Source organism: Spermophilus citellus (genome assembly GCF_964194105.1).
Source record: "Spermophilus citellus genome assembly, chromosome: 15".
In the NCBI taxonomy this organism is placed as follows: domain Eukaryota; kingdom Metazoa; phylum Chordata; class Mammalia; order Rodentia; family Sciuridae; genus Spermophilus; species Spermophilus citellus.
In genome coordinates this window covers 88,626,065-88,643,387 of record NC_138195.1, presented here as the reverse complement: position 1 = coordinate 88,643,387, position 17,323 = coordinate 88,626,065, and the positions used below count along the sequence as shown (strand labels likewise).

At 41.7% G+C, this 17,323-nt stretch overlaps 1 protein-coding gene across 1 annotated transcript; it reads left to right on the top strand.

The window, feature by feature from the left end:
- Window positions 1-1,478: 1,478 nt before the first annotated feature.
- On the top strand, window positions 1,479-16,213 carry NSMCE4A (NSE4 homolog A, SMC5-SMC6 complex component). Its single transcript, XM_081268779.1, has 11 exons — window positions 1,479-2,882; window positions 3,641-3,718; window positions 5,732-5,862; window positions 7,921-8,072; window positions 10,133-10,232; window positions 10,868-10,958; window positions 12,208-12,302; window positions 14,117-14,165; window positions 14,872-14,966; window positions 15,052-15,138; window positions 16,045-16,213. The coding sequence occupies exons 1-10, from the start codon at window positions 2,600-2,602 to the stop codon at window positions 15,124-15,126; spliced, it is 1,149 nt and encodes a 382-aa protein (XP_081124905.1). The 5' UTR covers window positions 1,479-2,599; the 3' UTR covers window positions 15,127-15,138; window positions 16,045-16,213.
- Window positions 16,214-17,323: the final 1,110 nt, after the last annotated feature.

Genomic DNA, 17,323 nt, shown 5'->3' with positions numbered 1-17,323 from the left:
GCGTAGGGATTCTGCCAATTGGGACATGCCAAGGGGAAGCCATAAAATGATTTCTAAAAGTGAAAAGATAAAAAGTTCTTGACTTAATAAGAGAAAAAATATCGTATGCTGAGGTTGCAAGTATCTATGATAAGAATGAATCTTCTCCACTGAAATTGTGAAGAAAAAAGAAATTGATGCTTGTTTTGCTGTCACATCTCAAATTGCAAAAGATATGGCCACATGCTAGTGAAGATGGAAGAGACACAAAGCTGGTATGTGTTCATATACGGGGAAAAAAAAAAAAGGAGGTCTAGCCATGGTTTCAGGCATCCACTGGGGGGCCTGGAATGTATCCCTCTTGAGGAAGGGGGACACTGCTATATCAGCTATTATGTTTATCTCCAGTTCATTTGAATTATTTTTTGCATACAGTATGAGAGTACAACTTCATTCTTTGCCTGTGGATATCCAATTGTCCCACTACCATGTATTGAAAAGACTATTCTTTCTTTATTGAATTGTCTTGCACCCTTGCTCAAAATCAATTGGTCATGGATCAATTTATAGAGTTTGAATTCTATTCCATGATCTCTAGGTCCTTTTTTATGCCAGTACCACAGCTACTAGTTTTGTAGTAGGTTTGATTTGGATAAGTGTAAGTCCTTCTAATTTTGTCCATATTCAAGATTGTTTTTTTTAAGTATTTATTTTTTAGTTGTAGTTGGACACAATATCTTTATTTTTATATGGTGTTGGGGATCGAACCCAGGGCCTCGCCTGTGCTAGTGAGCACTCTGCCGCTGAGCCACAACCCCAGCCCTCAAGATTATTTTGATGGTTTTGGGTTCTATGCATTTCCATATGAATTTTAAGATCAGTTTCATATCTGTCCATGGTAATAACCTAGAAGGCAAAGGCCACCTGAGCCATCTTTGTGGTCTGCTGTGTTTTGTAGCTTGTCTTGCCCATTCATATACATCAAAAGCTTGTTAGCAGATTTGAAGGCCTGGGTTCAATTCCCAGTACAGTAATGACAACGACAACAACAACAACTTATTGAATTGAATGAAAATGTTGTAGGTATTTTGATCTAGAGCTTGGAATGAATTTCCACTGGGAGAACTCTAAGTATTTGTTTTGGTCATTGTACATTGAGCTGCAAGTAACAATTAGTGGTGTCTTAAACCATAGGATGTTTATAGTTTACTGTATACCAAGGAGTATGGAGGGTAGGCAACACATCTAGCATTTCAGCCAAGTCAGTCCTTCCTCTCCACTATTCTCAGAATTCTGGTCTTTCCTCAGGCTTGTCACCTCCTGAGTAGCAGATGGCTGCCAACATGCCAGGCAGCATGTTCTTGGAATAGAATTCAAACTCTATAAATTGATCCATGACCAATTGATTTTGAGCAAGAGTGCCAAGACAATTCAATAAAGAAAGAATAGTCTTTTCAATACATGGTGGTAGGACAATTGCATCTCAAAGGAGTGAAGGTTTGCATTTCATCCCCATGAGGAACCTTCTCATATCTCACCAACAAAGACCCAATCACATGTCCATCCCTAGACCAGTCACTGGGAAAGGAAAAATGAGAAGATCATCACCTACTGGGAGCAACCATGCAGTGTTCACTGAAGAGGCAGGGGTAGGGCAATATATCAACATATCAGTTGGGTAGCAAGAAGTAGTGCCACCTCAAGTTTAACACATGTGATGCACAAAATGCATTCTTGTAGGTTTGTGTAGTGACCCAGCTTATACTATTGTTCCTTCAAAAAATTGTGTTCTTAAAGCACCAAAGGGAACTTGAAGGAAACATTTGCAATACAATCCAAATCCATGGAATGATGTTTACATTTATCTTCGAAACTGTACTGAACGTAATTCCATCTTCTTGAACCTTTAAGACGTATTTTTGGAATCTTCTAGTCTGAGAGTCATTTATGAATATACTGTCATGTTGCAGATGTTAGGAGGGATGGTAAACAGTTTACTATGAGAAAGTCCAGGGGCGCTGTTAATTTGGTCGTTCTTGGGTCCTCAGAGTGGTACTGTAGGCTGCACATAAATCCCACTTCACCGCCCGCCCCGCCTCCCATGGCTCTGGTCACGATGATGCGCCAGCAGCAGACCTCTTCTCGCGTCCCCGCGCTCATCCTGTCCTGGTCCCCCGCGGGGATTTGCTCAACCAACATGAGCTGCGCGCCCACGCTGTTGCCAGGCTGTAGCTGCGTCCTGGAGAGCTCAAGGGACCCTGGGAAGATGGCAGGTCTAGCGGGATGGGCATAGGGGACCACAAAGCCAAGATTCTGACGACCTTGCAGGGTGGAGTAAGTGCGATCGCGTTACACCAATGTCAAGGGAACAGAAGGCCTCAGCCAGGGCCCCCAGGTGCAGTCGGCGCCGCCCAGGCCCCCCGGAGGTCCCGGCAGGGGCTGACCCGGCGCCCGCGGCCTCCCGGCCTGGAGACCCGGCCTCCAGCCACAGGCGTCGCTGTGCGCTCGCGCGCGGGCCTGGGAGCCGCGTTCCGCCGGGAGCTGGCGCTCGCGCCGAGCAGGGGTTTCAGTTTCTGGCGCGAACTTCCGCCGTTCGGAAGTTGCACGGAGAATTGGCGCGATGTCTGGAGACAGCAGCGGCCGCCGGTCCGAGGGCCGGGGTCGGGGCCGCGACCCGCACCGGGACCGCACCCGTTCTCGCTCCCGCTCGCGGTCCCCGTTGTCCCGCCGCGGCGCCGCGCCGGAGCGCAGGGAGGCCCCGGAGCGCCCGAGCTTGGAGGAGGCAGAGCCGTCGGATTCCGGGGACGAGATGGTGGACCCGGCTAGCTTGGAGGCGGAGACCGACCACGGCCTGTGCCGCCAGATCCGCCATCAGTACCGGGCGCTCATCAACTCCGTCCAACGTAAGGCGGCGCCTCGGGGCGGCGCGGGCCGGGGCCGCGGTCCAGCCTGCGCCGGGCGGGCGGGGAGGGGCCGCGGGCAGGTGCCGGCGCAGGCCTGGAGGCGCAGCCTCGCGCGGCCGCGCCTTCCTGTTTACAAAGTGCTCCCACGCCCGCGCTGTCGCTGCAGCCGCCCGAGCTAGCTGGGGCCAGCGGGTCCCCCAGGGGCAGGTTGGAAAAGCCGGAGGCCGGGCGCGGTCGGCCACTCGCCCGACTTCAGCCGGCCAGTGGGGAGAGGACGCGGAAGCCTCCCCGCTGCGCTGCGCCCAGCCGGTCTCGGCGAGGGCTGCCCGGCTCGCAGCGACGCCCCCCGAGGACTGTCAGAAATGCATGTTGTCCCACCCGACCCCGATCCACCGAATTTGAGACTCTGGGTGGGCCCGCGCGTCTGCTGCGTGGCCGGCCAGGTGACCCTGTTGCTAACAAACTTTGAGAACCGCTCTGTATCGGAGCCCTCCTCGGAGGCTGCGCAGGAGCCGAGCCCTCGGGGGTTAAGGTTAGACGGAGCCAGGGTTTCCTTTTCAAGTTCATGCTGCTTAAAGCGTCGGGTCGCCTTTCTCCTTCCCTGCCATGTTGGTTAAAAAGGTTAAGGCTTTTGAAGTAATTATCCAGGGAGCAGGGGCGGGGTTTGGCCTTGCCACCTCAGGTGACCTACATAACTTTGTCTACTACTTCGAGTTTACCAAGAGCACATTGACCAAAGTTTGTGCTTTCTTAAATAGAAAACCGGGAGGATATTCTGAACGCCAGCGACAAATTAACAGAGGTCCTTGAAGAGGCCAACACTCTGTTTAATGGAGGTAATTAATATGTTCTTATAAATTTTATGATCATTTAATTAGTTTTATATAAGAGCCACATTATTCACATTATGCAGTTCCCACATTTGTGATGGTGCATTGCAAGGTTTGGAATCTTTTTCGGTATAGCAACAACACTATTTCCATTGTGCGCTTGCTAAGCATATACTAAGGGATCCGGGTGACATTCTGGGGCTGGATCCCACAGTCTGTTTTAACAACCTCCTCCCCATGGTTCTGTTGCCTGTTCACAAATTGAGAGCTTTATATGTGAATCACATTTGTTCAATGGGTGAATTAAAGAAAGGAGCTAGCCCCTGATGTCCTATTTCTTTTCCTGTTCCCTTCCTAGTCTCTTTTTGCCCAGCTATTGGTCCTTCTATAACCCAGTGGAGGTGACCATGTTTGCTAGTGCACCTGTTGACCTCCAAGGAGGAGAGGGGAATTTAGAGCACTGAACTGGACTGGGTGCTTTAAAAAAATAATCTTAAGATAGAATTAAAAGTAACAAAAGTGGTTGTGGTAGCAGTGGTCTGTGTTCAACGACAGGACAAATGGGGGTGACAGAGTTCCAGGACACTCTTCAGACACTATCCCCCAGACCCCTCCTACAGTTCTGTGGGGATACAAAGGGAGAAGGTAGACAAAAATCGGGGTAAGAGTCAACAGAACTGGCCCTGACATCCCAATTCCTCATTTTCTTCATGGACTGGAATACTTACTTCTAGTCATTTCCTTGCATGGCTAGTGGCTTCAATGTTGTCACCTTTAACACTTCCTGTTGACATGTTCTCCAGTTGTGTCTTTTGCTCTGACTGTGGTACCACTGACTCCCCTTCTTTGTCTGCCACATTTGCTAAATCTCATCAGACCCTTCAGGAACCAGGTTCTCCTCTTTCAACTAGATGAATCCCTCCTCCACCTCTAGCTCATCTCCCTCCCCAGTCTGGCCCAGTCTCCTCACTGCTATCCCTGATTCATTGACTCCCTTGATATTTGCTGTGCAGCTATCCACATGTACTTTCCTCCCTGAGTTATTTCCAATATTTAAAGCAGAAATTTAAGGCAAAATTATTCTCTCAACTGGACCCTAGAAGTCGCCCTAGAAATAGAATTTTATTTTCTATACATTCATGGATGTAATGCCTCTGTTTTAAGTCTTTAGAGACTGAGCAGGCATCCGTGACATGATATTTGCGCTTTTCTTGCGGTGTGCAGGGGGCTGGTGGGTGAGGCAGATAGAGCCCAGGAATGATCTACCCAGGAACAGCATCTGCCTCTGCTTTGCTCCTCCTCACTGTCACTTCTGCAGTGACTCCTGAAATGATTAAAAACCTTTCCTCTGAGAATAAAAATGATGGATAAGAACAAAAACTGCAGTCAACAGGTTCTCTAGCCCTGTCTTTGCGAGGATTGTTCAGGAAAGCAGTGCTTCAAATGAAGTGGCCTTGAGGAACAAGCTGGGCACCAGCATTTCTGTATTTGAACTTGGCTGAAATCGTCTCTTCTCAGCTCCTTTGCAGGCGTTCCCAAACTGCTTTTTCATGCTCCCTGTCACCCACAGGGTGTGTTAAGCCCAGCCCCTCCAGCCTGGCTGTTTCCTCCATTTGAACCCTCATCTCCCCAAACTTCATGTCTCCCCCACACGTAGTGGACATTCGACTTGACTTATATCAGCACAGGTGAGAATAGTGATTAGTCAAAGGAAAAAGTGAGTGTTAGACATGACAGAGATTTTTGTTAAACTGGGGTTGTTAAGAGATTGTGGTTCAGTTACCTGGAGCATGAACTAGATGGAAAGCAGACTTTTAGAAGATTGGTCAGTTTGGATTGAGATTTTGGTGAGGTGGGCAGGGGAACCAGTTTTAGAAGATAGAATCACTTTCAGCTTTTTGAGTTTAAAAAAAAAAGAATTTTTTTTTTTTTTAACCTCAGTGGGATATTTTAGTAAGTAGTGGAAAATTTGGGGGATATCTGTCAGTAATGTGTATATTTTCCTTCTTTTCTCAATAGTGTCCCGAGCAAGAGAAGCAGTCCTAGATGCCCAGTTTCTTGTTCTGGCTTCAGATTTGGGCAAAGAGAAAGCAAAGCAGCTGCGCTCTGATCTGAACTCGTTTGATATGTTAAGATATGTTGAAACTCTAGTAAGTTCAAAGCTATCAAATTTTAATGTGTTTTTGTCATATAATTACCTGTTTGGCTTATATGAATCTAAAAGTGGTTTTCACTTCATTTTCCTTTTTTTCTTTTTCTGGTCTCAGAATCCTCTAAAAAGATCTTGCCAAATTAAACAGATGAAAGCAGAGCTATGTGATGGAATCTGGAGTAGGAGCTTAGAACAGTTTGAAAATATCTCAGTGTTCTGAGGCTCTGGGTGCGAAGTTATCCATTTATGGCCATTTCCTCAGTCACTTCATCATTGTCTAGATCATTCTCCAGAACTGGGGGCCCTTGTCCTGGGCTGGGCTCTCACTGCAGGGGCCAGAGCTCAGCTGGAAATGTTTGGTCTGGTGAAGAGGCATATTTTGGTCTGTCTTTGAGAATACTTTAGAATCATACAAATATGACTACATTTTTTTTTTGTTTTACTTTACCCATTTTTCTTTGCCTCTTAACAAATGCAAATACTTGTTACCTGAAATTTTAAGACTTTTTTCATGGATTTACTGAAAAAAGTACACTGAGATTAACCTTGTATCTTGCTCTTTGTTTTGTTTTATTGTACTCTGAGTCAGAGCCTCTGTATAGATGCACATTAGTATGAATATAAAATTTCTGACTGGGTGTTTATGTTAAGTGATTATTAAAATGATTTAGTATTGTGAGATCCAACTAGATACAGTGACAATTTTGTAAAGGTTTGAGGCAAGTCAATTATTTCCAGTTTGTAGTTTTCAAAACCTTAAAATGTTCTTTTTTCCTTAAAAAAAAAACCTTTTTGTGTGTGTGTGTAAAATATAATGCCTCTAGGAGAAGGCACGCTAATGTATAGCTGAATAATGTGACCATATATTGGATATTTTTAAAATTATTTTTTAGGAATTCAGATTAAATTTTGTACCTTAAATGTCATGTCATAATTAATCCAGAAATTTTAAGGCAGTAAATATAAAACCTTAAATTAATATTTGTCTAGACTCTGGTTGGGGAAAGCCTTTCCAAGTACAAGATCAAACACAGACACTGTATGGAAAAAAACTAGTAGATCTGACCAGACGACAATTGAAACACCCTCCCACATGGGTAGGGTTGGACTGGGCTGCAGGAGAATGGAGGCGCACTGACCAGGCCTCTGTGAAAGGCTCTCGTGGTCTTTCTTTGCTTTAAAGTTTGGTTGCCTTTAATAAGATGAAGCTCCTCAAGGGCTTTGTGATTCTTGTTTACATATGATAATTTTAATAATGCCTAGACATTTTACAGCATAATGCAATAAAAGTGTTCTCTCATAAAAGTTAATACATTTTCTGTAAGAAACTTTGAGATGACAAAATTGACTTCTGCCAACTCTTCCCAGGACCATGAGCAGTTCTCTCACTGCTGCTCTCTGTGTTTACTGAGGTTCTAGCTGGATAGCGAGCTCTAAGAAACTGGCAAAATATTAAAATCTGAAAGCCAGGAACCTCCCTTTGTGTTGTGGAGTTTTTGATTTGGGATGTGATTTGAGATATTTATGCTAGTACAGCTTGCTGACAACTAGTTGTGGTACAAGACTCCCCAGGGGGCCCAGTTCTTTTAGCATTCTTGAACCCTAGCCTGCCATGGGCTGCAGCAGGCTCTCTCAGCTTGGCGTTTGGGGCTGGGTGAGCCTTTGTTTTGGGGGCTGTACTGTGTATTGTAGGACACTGGGCAGCCTCCTGTCTTCTACCCAGTAGATGCAGTAGCACATGGACTATGATAACCAAAAATACTTCCCTATTGCCCAAAGTCCCCTGGAGGCAGAATCACCCTGGTGGAGAACTACTGATTTAAATCATGGCATTTCTCACCCAGAAGTTCTGAGTACATTGAGGGATATTTTCTGCCAAAAAAATGGTACCTTTGAGTAGGTTTTATATATAACAGTTTTTACCATAAGAAATTGCGTCAGCATGTTGAGATGCTGGAGACAGGCTTGCCTCTGCTTCTTAGGGTTGTGCAGATTACTGTGGTGAATGACTGCTTGTGGCTTAACTGGGGCTTTTTGTTTTCCTTCGTTTTTGTAGCTGACACATATGGGTGTAAATCCGCTAGAAGCTGAAGAACTCATCCGTGATGAAGATAGTTCTGATTTTGAATTCATAGTCTATGACTCCTGGAAAATATCAGGCAAAACAGCAGAAAACACCTTTAATAAAACCCATACATTCCACTTTCTGTAAGATTATTTTAAAAATCCAACAGACCAGCCATTTGTAAACCTTAAATTGTTTTTTATTGTAGGCACAAAGATTATTTGGTATTGTAGAGGTGACAGTCACAATGCCATTGTTTGGAGACTTTCTGAACTTTGACTTCAAAGTCCATAGACTCTTAGTAGAGAAGGAACCTTAAGGATCTCTCATCCTACTTTACCAGGAAAGGCCACAGGACACAGTCTCCTCGCTAAGGCTTTCTCCTGATGTGTTTGCTTTCTAGCTCAGGGGACTTCGGGTCTGTAGCATATGTGGTTTCATTTTATTCTCTCTCAAATCCTTATCATGTAGGAGGATGAGTGATTCTCTCACTGACGCTCTCTGGGTTTACCCAGGGTATCTTGAGATTCTAGCAGTATGTGTCAAGGACCACTATTAAGAGTATCCTGTTGGGTGATTGCTGACCTATATTTGGCTACTACTTGAGTCATTCTCATATAAACTGCCCAGTTTTAGTTACAACCTTAAGAAAATTAAAAAAAAAATTCAAATGAAAGTGGCCTGTCTTCCACCTGTAGCTCTGACCTGTGGAGAAACCAAGAATAGCCCATGGTGGATTTTTTTTTTTTTTTTTTAAACAGCCCTTAAGCCCAGTGGGCTTGTTCCCTGTAGGTACTTTCTCTAGAGTAAACTTCTGAGTTGTCTCAGGCCTTCCTAAAGTGTGTTAGTTCCTAGACATTTGCCTTGAAATCTCCTGAGATTGGTAGTGTCTCAGTTAGAAGGCTTTGGAGATATGGACTGTAGTTGGTCATGGTCCAAGGCCAGGCATTTGTTTGTAACAAGTGTTAGGGAACTCTGGTGCCCATAGCTGTTGTGTATATTATAGGATAAATTCTGAATCTTTGATTTTTTTTGCTGTTGAGTGCCAAGTTGTCATAAATTCTAGCATCTAAAGATGAAGCTCTAAACTTAATCTCATCAACTAGCACAGCTTCTAGCCACAAAGAAGTGCTTACAACTCTGTGCCCTTGTACTTGCTGTGCCCTTGTACTTGCTGTTCCCTTGGCCTCTGATGTCCTTTCCCCCACCTTTTCCACCTAGCAAGGTTTACTTATCCCACAGGCCCCAACCTGGAAGCTTTCTGTGGGAACTTCTTCAGAGGGGTTACCAGTATAGGATCAGATTTCCCAGCCAGATCACTCCTATGTTTGGGTAGAAATCTCTGCCCATACTTTCTTACAGCACTTGAGGAACTTACTAAGCAGCACTGTAGGCTCTACCACATTATGTTGAAATGGACCCTTGTGAGTAAATAAATGTCTGTTCATCTATAACATACACTTTCATCTCTGCAAGAGTGATCTCGGGGGTCTGACTACTTGGGGCCTGGATCTCTATCTGATACATCTATTACTGTCCCTCAAGTTCTCTCTCAAAAGGAAAAGAATCCCGTGGCCTTTCCTGACCATTTTTCCTTATGGTGTACTCTATAGTCATAGGCTCTGAACCTCTGCCCTGGCAGTGCTAGGTCAGACTTGTGACCTCATTGGAGGGGTTTTGTTCCCCTTGTCCACTTGTTCATCTTTCCCTGATCTCAGAAGTTGGCTCTGACAGACAGACAGCAGGCTTGCTGGGAAGACTTCATAGCCACTCACTGGCCTATGGTTCAGAGCACCGTGCATGTGCTTGAGATGTGTGGTTGACCAAGTTCCTAGGAGCCCTTTTAGAAATACAAAGGGAGTGCAAAGGATGTCACAACCTTATTGAGAGTCTTTTTTTTTTTTTTTTTTTAAGAGAGAGGGGGGGAGAGAGAGAATATTTTTAATATTTTTTAGTTTTCGGCGGACATAACATCTTTGTATGTGGTGCTGAGGATCGAACCCGGGCCGCACGCATGCCAGGCGAGCCGCTACCGCTTGAGCCACATCCCCAGCCCCTTATTGAGAGTCTTGGTCTCACATCAGCTCATTTATCACTGATGCCTGGTCTGAATTTGATTATACCACGCTGACTACTTTTAGTTAGGAAATTAGTTTGTTTAAAAAACAAACAGAAAAAGACATGAAAGCATATTTTTCATTAGGTTGGGTTCAATACAAGGAGAGCTCCCTGTGCCAAAGCCACGAATCGATCGTCCAAGAAAACATCATATGATAGAAGAGCAGAGAGCGATGCCTGCTCAGGTTTGTTTTTTCAAATGTTGCTTTTATAACCACCTTAAGTTAAACTAGTCATTAATATAATGTACCTACAATAGGTCATGTTTTCTAAGTGTTAGGGATTGGAGTCAGCTTTTACCGGTTAATCATTTTATTTGAGTTGTTCAACATTTTAAGAGATTGGCCAGTTTTGATCAATTCTTCTGTACCAGCTTTTCTTTACCTCAGTGCTGGATAATTCTTTGTTGTGGGGAAAGAAATGCCAGTGTCCTGGACATTGTAGGATGTTTAGCAGCATCCCTGGCCTTTATCTAGTAGCTGCCAGTAGCACCTCCAGCACCACTGTGAAATCCAAAAACATTTTTGGGGAAAAATTGCTTCCAGTTGAAAACTACTGTTCAAAACTGTTCTGTTTGTATTTTACTGTTTTGTGTTCAACCTGAAAATTGCAGATTTGGTCATGTTACTTTTCTACTAATATATTAATAGAAAAATGTTGCTAAAACTAGAAAAATATTGTAACTAAAAAATTTAAGGCAGGAATAAAAACTGGCAATCCTCAAAAAAATTTTTAAAGAGTTTAGGTGTATAGGAGAAGAGAAGATTGTTAGCTGGTGAGGAGGTCACTGAATTTGATAATGCCTTTTGTCTCTTTCTAGTTGAAAAGAATGGAAGAATCTCATCAAGAAGCAACAGAAAAAGAAGTGGAAAGAATCTTGGGATTGTTGCAAACATATTTTCGAGAAGACCGTAAGTATGACACCAAATGAAAAATGGAACAATTAGTATTTATCAACACATGTCACTTTCAACAAGGCTATTTTTATTTAAAAGGCGTTTTCAGTTGTATATAATCTTTTGAATCATTTTGACTTTTTCTTGTTGTATGTATTTCTTCCTTTAGAAAACCCCCTGTGAGAATGTTGTTGAAGTAACTTTATTTTTATCTTTAAAAGATGAGATATTTGATGGGTGCAGTGGCCACACGCCTGTAATCCCAGTGACTTAGAGGCTGAGGCAGGAGGATTGCAAGTTCAAAGCCAGTCTCAGCATATTTAGCAAGGCCCTAAGCAACTCAGTGAGACCCTGTCTCTAAATAAGATATTAAAAAAGGGCTGGGGAAATGGCTCTGGGGTTGAGTGTCCCTGGGCTCAATCCCCGCTACCAAAAACCAAAAGGCCGGGTGGGTATTTTAGCTGGGGGTGGTGGTTCGTGCCTGTAATCCCAGTAGCTCAGGAGGCTGAGGCAAGAGGATCCCAAGATCAAGGCCAACCTTGGTGACTTAATGAGATCCTGTTCAAAATAAAAAGGACAGGGGATATGGCTCTGGGTTCAATGCTGCAATAACATAAAAAACAAAAACAAAAAGTGAAAGGTAAGGGTATTACAAATGTGCCATAAAAGTGGGAAAAGTGAAAAAACCAAGCACCTCTATTGCCTCTTCTCATTTCTCAGAGGTAGCCATTTGTAAAATATGGTATGCTTATTTTCCTGTTATTTTCTGTTTATGTTAGTCATAAAAATGCATGTAGTTTTTTGTTTTTTCAAAGCTGATCACAATATATGCATCCTTCTGCAATCTTGACTTTTTGGTGTGGATATTCTTTCCTGTCAGTACACACAGATCTCCCTTATTCTTTTCAGTGATTCCCACCTTGTGGCTTTGTCATAACTATTCAGTAGAGCTCTATTAATGCATAAGCTGTTTATTACATTTTACTGTTACATTAACTGCTGAAGTGAAAAGTTGTGTATGTAACTGTGCACTTGTGCTGCTATTTCTGTAGGATGGCTTTTTAGGGGAGGGTTGCCAGGTCAGTGATCATACTTGTTTTTAATACATAAGCCCAACTGACTTCTTGAAGAGTTGTTTACTTGTACTCCCACAGCAAGTGTAGTGCTCTTTCCTTTGTCTCTGGCTAAAAATAGAAAGTGTGGGTCTTATTGGTAAGTAAAAATCATTTTTTCTATTCTGAGGAATTTTTTTTTTCTCTTGTAGCTGATACTCCAATGTCATTTTTTGACTTTGTGGTTGATCCACATTCTTTCCCCCGTACAGTGGAAAACATCTTTCATGTTTCCTTCATCATACGGGTAAGATTTAAGATTTATCTAATTGCTTTTATATGCTTTTAAAAGGATAGGTAAGCCGAGCACAATGGTGCACGCTTGGGAAGCTGAGGCAGGAGGATCACAAGTTTGAGGCCAGCATTGTCAACTTAGCAAGACGGTCTGAAAAGAGGAAATGAAAAAGTCCAGGGATGTCCCCTAGTGGTTGGGCACCTCTGGGCTTAATTCCCAGAATTGGGGGGAGGAGGGAAGGAGACATAATAGAAGCTATAGATGGGAGCTTGCAAAGTATGTATAGATTAGACCTGTTGTAGCAAAACATTATTTGGTATGTTAGATAGAAGAAGCTAGTTAAAAATTTGTGTACTTACTTTTACATTTTAGAAATTACAGGTTGAAAATCCTTAATTTGAAAATTCAAAATGCTCTAAAATAAGAAAAATTTTGAGTGCTGACATAATGGCACAAGTGGAAAATTCCACCACTGACCTCATGTGATGGGTTGTAGGTACATTGAAGGAATCATATAAAATTATCTCAGGATTTGTGTGTAAGATATATATGAAACATAAATGAATTTCATGTTCAGGCTTGAGTCCTGTTCCCAAGATATTTAATTATAATATACAAATATTCCAAATCTGGAAATATCTGAATTCTGAAACACTTCTGATTCTATGCATTTTGGATAAGGAATACTCAACCTGTGTTTAGAGAAAGAATTGTCAAAGTTTGGATACGGAACTATAGATTGGATAAAGGTAAGGTAAATTTCTTGAGTTTAGTTGATGTGTTTTATAAGAGAATGACCTTATTCTCAAGAAATACTAAAGAATTTGGGGAATAGGGCTGGCTATCATTCTCAAATCATTCATACATAATACTAATATATAATAGAGACGGTGAGAAAGTAAATATGACAAATTAGTGATTAAGTAAATGTTAACAATTGATGATTATGGGTAAAGGATATGTGGGAGATCTGTACAGTAGTCTTATAATTCTTTTATTTATTTATTTTTAAAATATTTTTTAGTTGTTGATGGACCTTTATTTTATTTGCTTATTTATATGTGGTGCTAGGAATTGAATCTAGTGCCTCACAGGTATGAGGCAAGCTGTCTACTGGGAGATTCAACTCTAGCCCCAGTTTTAACCCTGAAATTATTCAAATAGGTCTTAAAAAACTCCTGAATGTACTGTTTGCTTCAGACTGACTTATAGTTTTAGGTTACACTGCTACACATGTAAGATGAATTTGATTTTAACCTTAGACAAAAGCTTGTATTTATTTTTTTCAGAAATAACAAAGGCAGGGGCTGGGGATGTGGCTCAACTGGTAGCACGCTCGCCTGGCATGCGTGTGGTCCAGGTTCGATCCTCAGCACCACATACCAACAAAGATGTTGTGTCCGCCGAGAACTAAAAAATAAATATTAAAAATAAAATTCTCTCTCTCTCTCTCTCTAAAAAAAAAAAAAATAATAACAAAGGCATATTTTGCTAGTAGTCTCAATGACAGAATCGTGCATAACAAAAATTGAAGTATCTATAATAAAATATGCATAAATTGGTTAAGGAGATAAGACAGAGTTTTCCTTAAGAGATTCTCAGGATGGAGACTATGTCTGGTAAAAGAGCTGATAAGAAACCTGAGTGATACCCTATTGTAAAGAAAGATGTTTGAGAAGTCTGTCCATATCATCTCATTATTTTGGTATGTATTTTGATTATCTGAGACATAGATTTTTTTCTAATTGAATAATTTGTCTTCATCCAATTGTTACAGGTTTTAATATAAATTTTGGTCTTCTCCTAAAATCATATTTTTGTTTTAGGATGGTTTTGCAAGAATAAGACTTGACCAGGACCGACTGCCAATAATAGGTAAAGATTTCATGTTTGGAAAAGTTAGTTTTAGAGAAAATATATTTGCTATTAGAGTTGATGAAATGTATTTATAAAGTGTAAATGAGTTTTCATTGTACATAACAAATTTTTGCCATGTTGTACGCTGTCCAGCTATAACTGGAAAACATGGCCATGGATGTGAAACTTTGATAGATTCACCTGTCATTGGTTGAACATCTGCTAAAGATTAACAAAATGAATAAAGTTTCCCTTAAATTTAATTTAGGAAGTTTGTAATTGTCATTTTTGTAGTTTCCTCCTCCTTACCACTTTTCTGCGAGTGCCAGCTTCTCCTCCTCCCCTAAGTTTCTGTGACTCTTTCATTCTTCACATTTTCTATTACTCATGTCCTTCTATGTTCTCTATTAGAGAGTTGAGTCCTTTCATTGAACTTGTTACTTTAAACGTTCTTAATTTCATTTTGGATTCACAAGGGCTTAGTATTTGGTTGGTACATAGATATGTGTAAGTTTTCTAATGTTTGAAATAAGTTTTTAAAATGGAGGCAAATGGGATTACTTGCTACTGTTAACACTACTATAGCAATTTAATAATGTATGGAATCCTAATAATATGGACTAAGTATTTTTTACTAAAGGTTTCGTTTCTGTTATTCATCAGTTGCTATTCAGATTACCTATTCTGATTTGATAACTTTTGAAAACTTTTGTCTTTCAAACAGAACCTGTTAATATTAATGAAGAAAGTGAGGGAATTGACCAAAACACCCAAATTAGGAATCAAGGAATTATAGCTTTGAGTTATCGAGACTGGGAGGTAAAGCTCTGCATGTTGTGCCTGTTTCTGACTCTGACTCACTTCCTGTGAACCCACTGCCCAAAACTTCTTTCTTCCCTGCCAGGAGATTGTGAAGACCTTCGAGATTGCCGAGCCTGTGATTGCTTCGGGTCAGAGCAGGCAGAGGCTGAGTGCTTGATGCCAGCTGAAGGTAACAGGTTCCGCGGGACAGCTTCGTGGTTTTCCCATAGTTTATTTGGTAATCCAAGCCATACTTTCTCCCCATGCCAGTGAAATTTGGGTTTTGCCTCCCTCTAGTGCCTCATCCTGGAACTGAGTAACTGGTGAGAAAGGTAGAGGCAGAATGTGGGGTGGAAGTCCCCTTCTCTGGGCTGCTTACCTTGGTATTGGTTTGCAGCTACAAGCAGCAGCACAGGAGAGTTTGTTCTTGCTTTGGCTTTTTTCCCCCTAACAAACTGATGTTCGAAAATTCTTAATCCCCCTGCCCCTCAGTGTTGTTCACTGTCCCATTAGATACAAGGAAGAAAAGGAGGATTAGGACAGAGTTACTGCAGAATGTTGTTAGTAAATGGGCATTTCTGAAACCTGAATTATGCTATGAAGTAATCCTTCATTTTATGAGGGGTAAGATTTCTAGATAGAAATCTTAGAAGTGATCTGGGATTCTATACTATAAACAGCTGTGGGTAGGAAGCAGAACTAGAATCTGCTGGCTCTGCCCTACTTTAAACCTGTAGGCAAGTCACTTCATCTCAACTGTATTTTCCTCATCTGTACGTCTCTAGAAAATTGAGGAGTTTTTGAATTAGATAATTAGTGTTTTTTTTCCCTAGCTTCAATTTTCTATGCTTTTGAGAATTAAAATGAGATTGTTTAGTACTTAATATAACCTCTTAATATGTACTTCAATTAATTGAGCTTCTTTCATTCTAATATTTGCTGTCAAAAGTATTTTTGAAGGAAAGAGGTGAACAGATATTAAGCTGGGACCTATTTTCTAAGAGGGGCTAGTTGTTATATTTCACTTATGTATAGTTCATAAACTTTCGGTTTATCATTTATAAACTGTTTACCAGCTGTTTTTCCTCCCTTTTAGGACTCAAATGGATAGTGAAATCTGAAATGGAAAGCAGCATGTATTGTATATATTGTATGATTAAACATTTTTAAAGATAGATTGTTTTTAGTAAAATGTAGCTTTTGATAGTTAATTAATTTGTCATGATTGTCTTTGAATAAAGGAAATTCACTGCCATATTCACAAACTATTGTGATCTTTGTTTTATTCTTATTCTCTCTTCATGGCAGAGTCTCTCCTTTTCCAGTTCCCTCCCATTGAAAATCCTAGGTCGTTATGCCTGTGGATCATTAGTTAGCTGGTCAAGTCAATAAATAGGTTGCTCCATATGGAGAGGTTGTTATTTCAGGTTAAAAATGGTCAAATGCCAGCAATTTTATATGACTGAGCCCAGGGTTTACACACCAGGGACCGTTAAGTCCTCTGGAAAGCCAGGCTGGACCACTGTTCCCAGCAAAGCCAGGCTGGACCACTGTTCCCAGCAACAGCAATGCTAGATCAGTCCTGCTCCACGCATCTGGACTCTGCTAGGTTTTCAAGTGTGCCCGTGGTGTTTTCTGGGATTCTTTCTCCCATTTCCCAACTTTCTACTTTCATCCTTTCTTGGTCTTTCCCTCCAGTGTTAGGGGTAGAAGTGTCTCTTTGTAAGGCTCTGGGTTCTAGCTCTTCCTGCCTCCCAGGGGACACTGTTCTATCAGTTATCCCCTCTTCCTGTACCTTGTTTTCCTTCAAATACTCTCATCTTAACAAAAAGTTACTGTGGCCCTCCAAGCTACCATCCTATCTCTTAAAGAATCACTTGAGGTCTCCTTTTCTGTCCATTCTCTAACCATGACAGACTGGTACCTCCTTTTCCACCAATCTTCTGTTGTGTCACTTTCACTGATTTCTTTCCGAATCAAACCCAGTGGATAAATACTGTGCATTTGACATGTGAAACTACATCCTTGATGATTGTTCCTTCCCCAGTTTCCCTTCTACTCTTTTGCTGTCTTGATTTCTATACATTTAAAGCTGAGTGCTCAGAGCCTGTAATCCCAGTGATTCAGGAGGCTGAGGCAGGAGGATTACAAGTTTAATACCAGCCTCACCCTCAACAACTTAGTGAGATCCTGTGGTAAAGTGCCTGTGAGATTCAATGCCTAGTAACCCCTGATTCCCCAAAAGGTGGAATTTATGTTTATATCCTGAACAGTCTCAAAACTTTTGATTCATAAACTTTTTGACAAAGCCAGATATACTTACGGCACATGGGCTGATCTAAACATATAAGTAACAACCCCACCTGCCCCAAGTC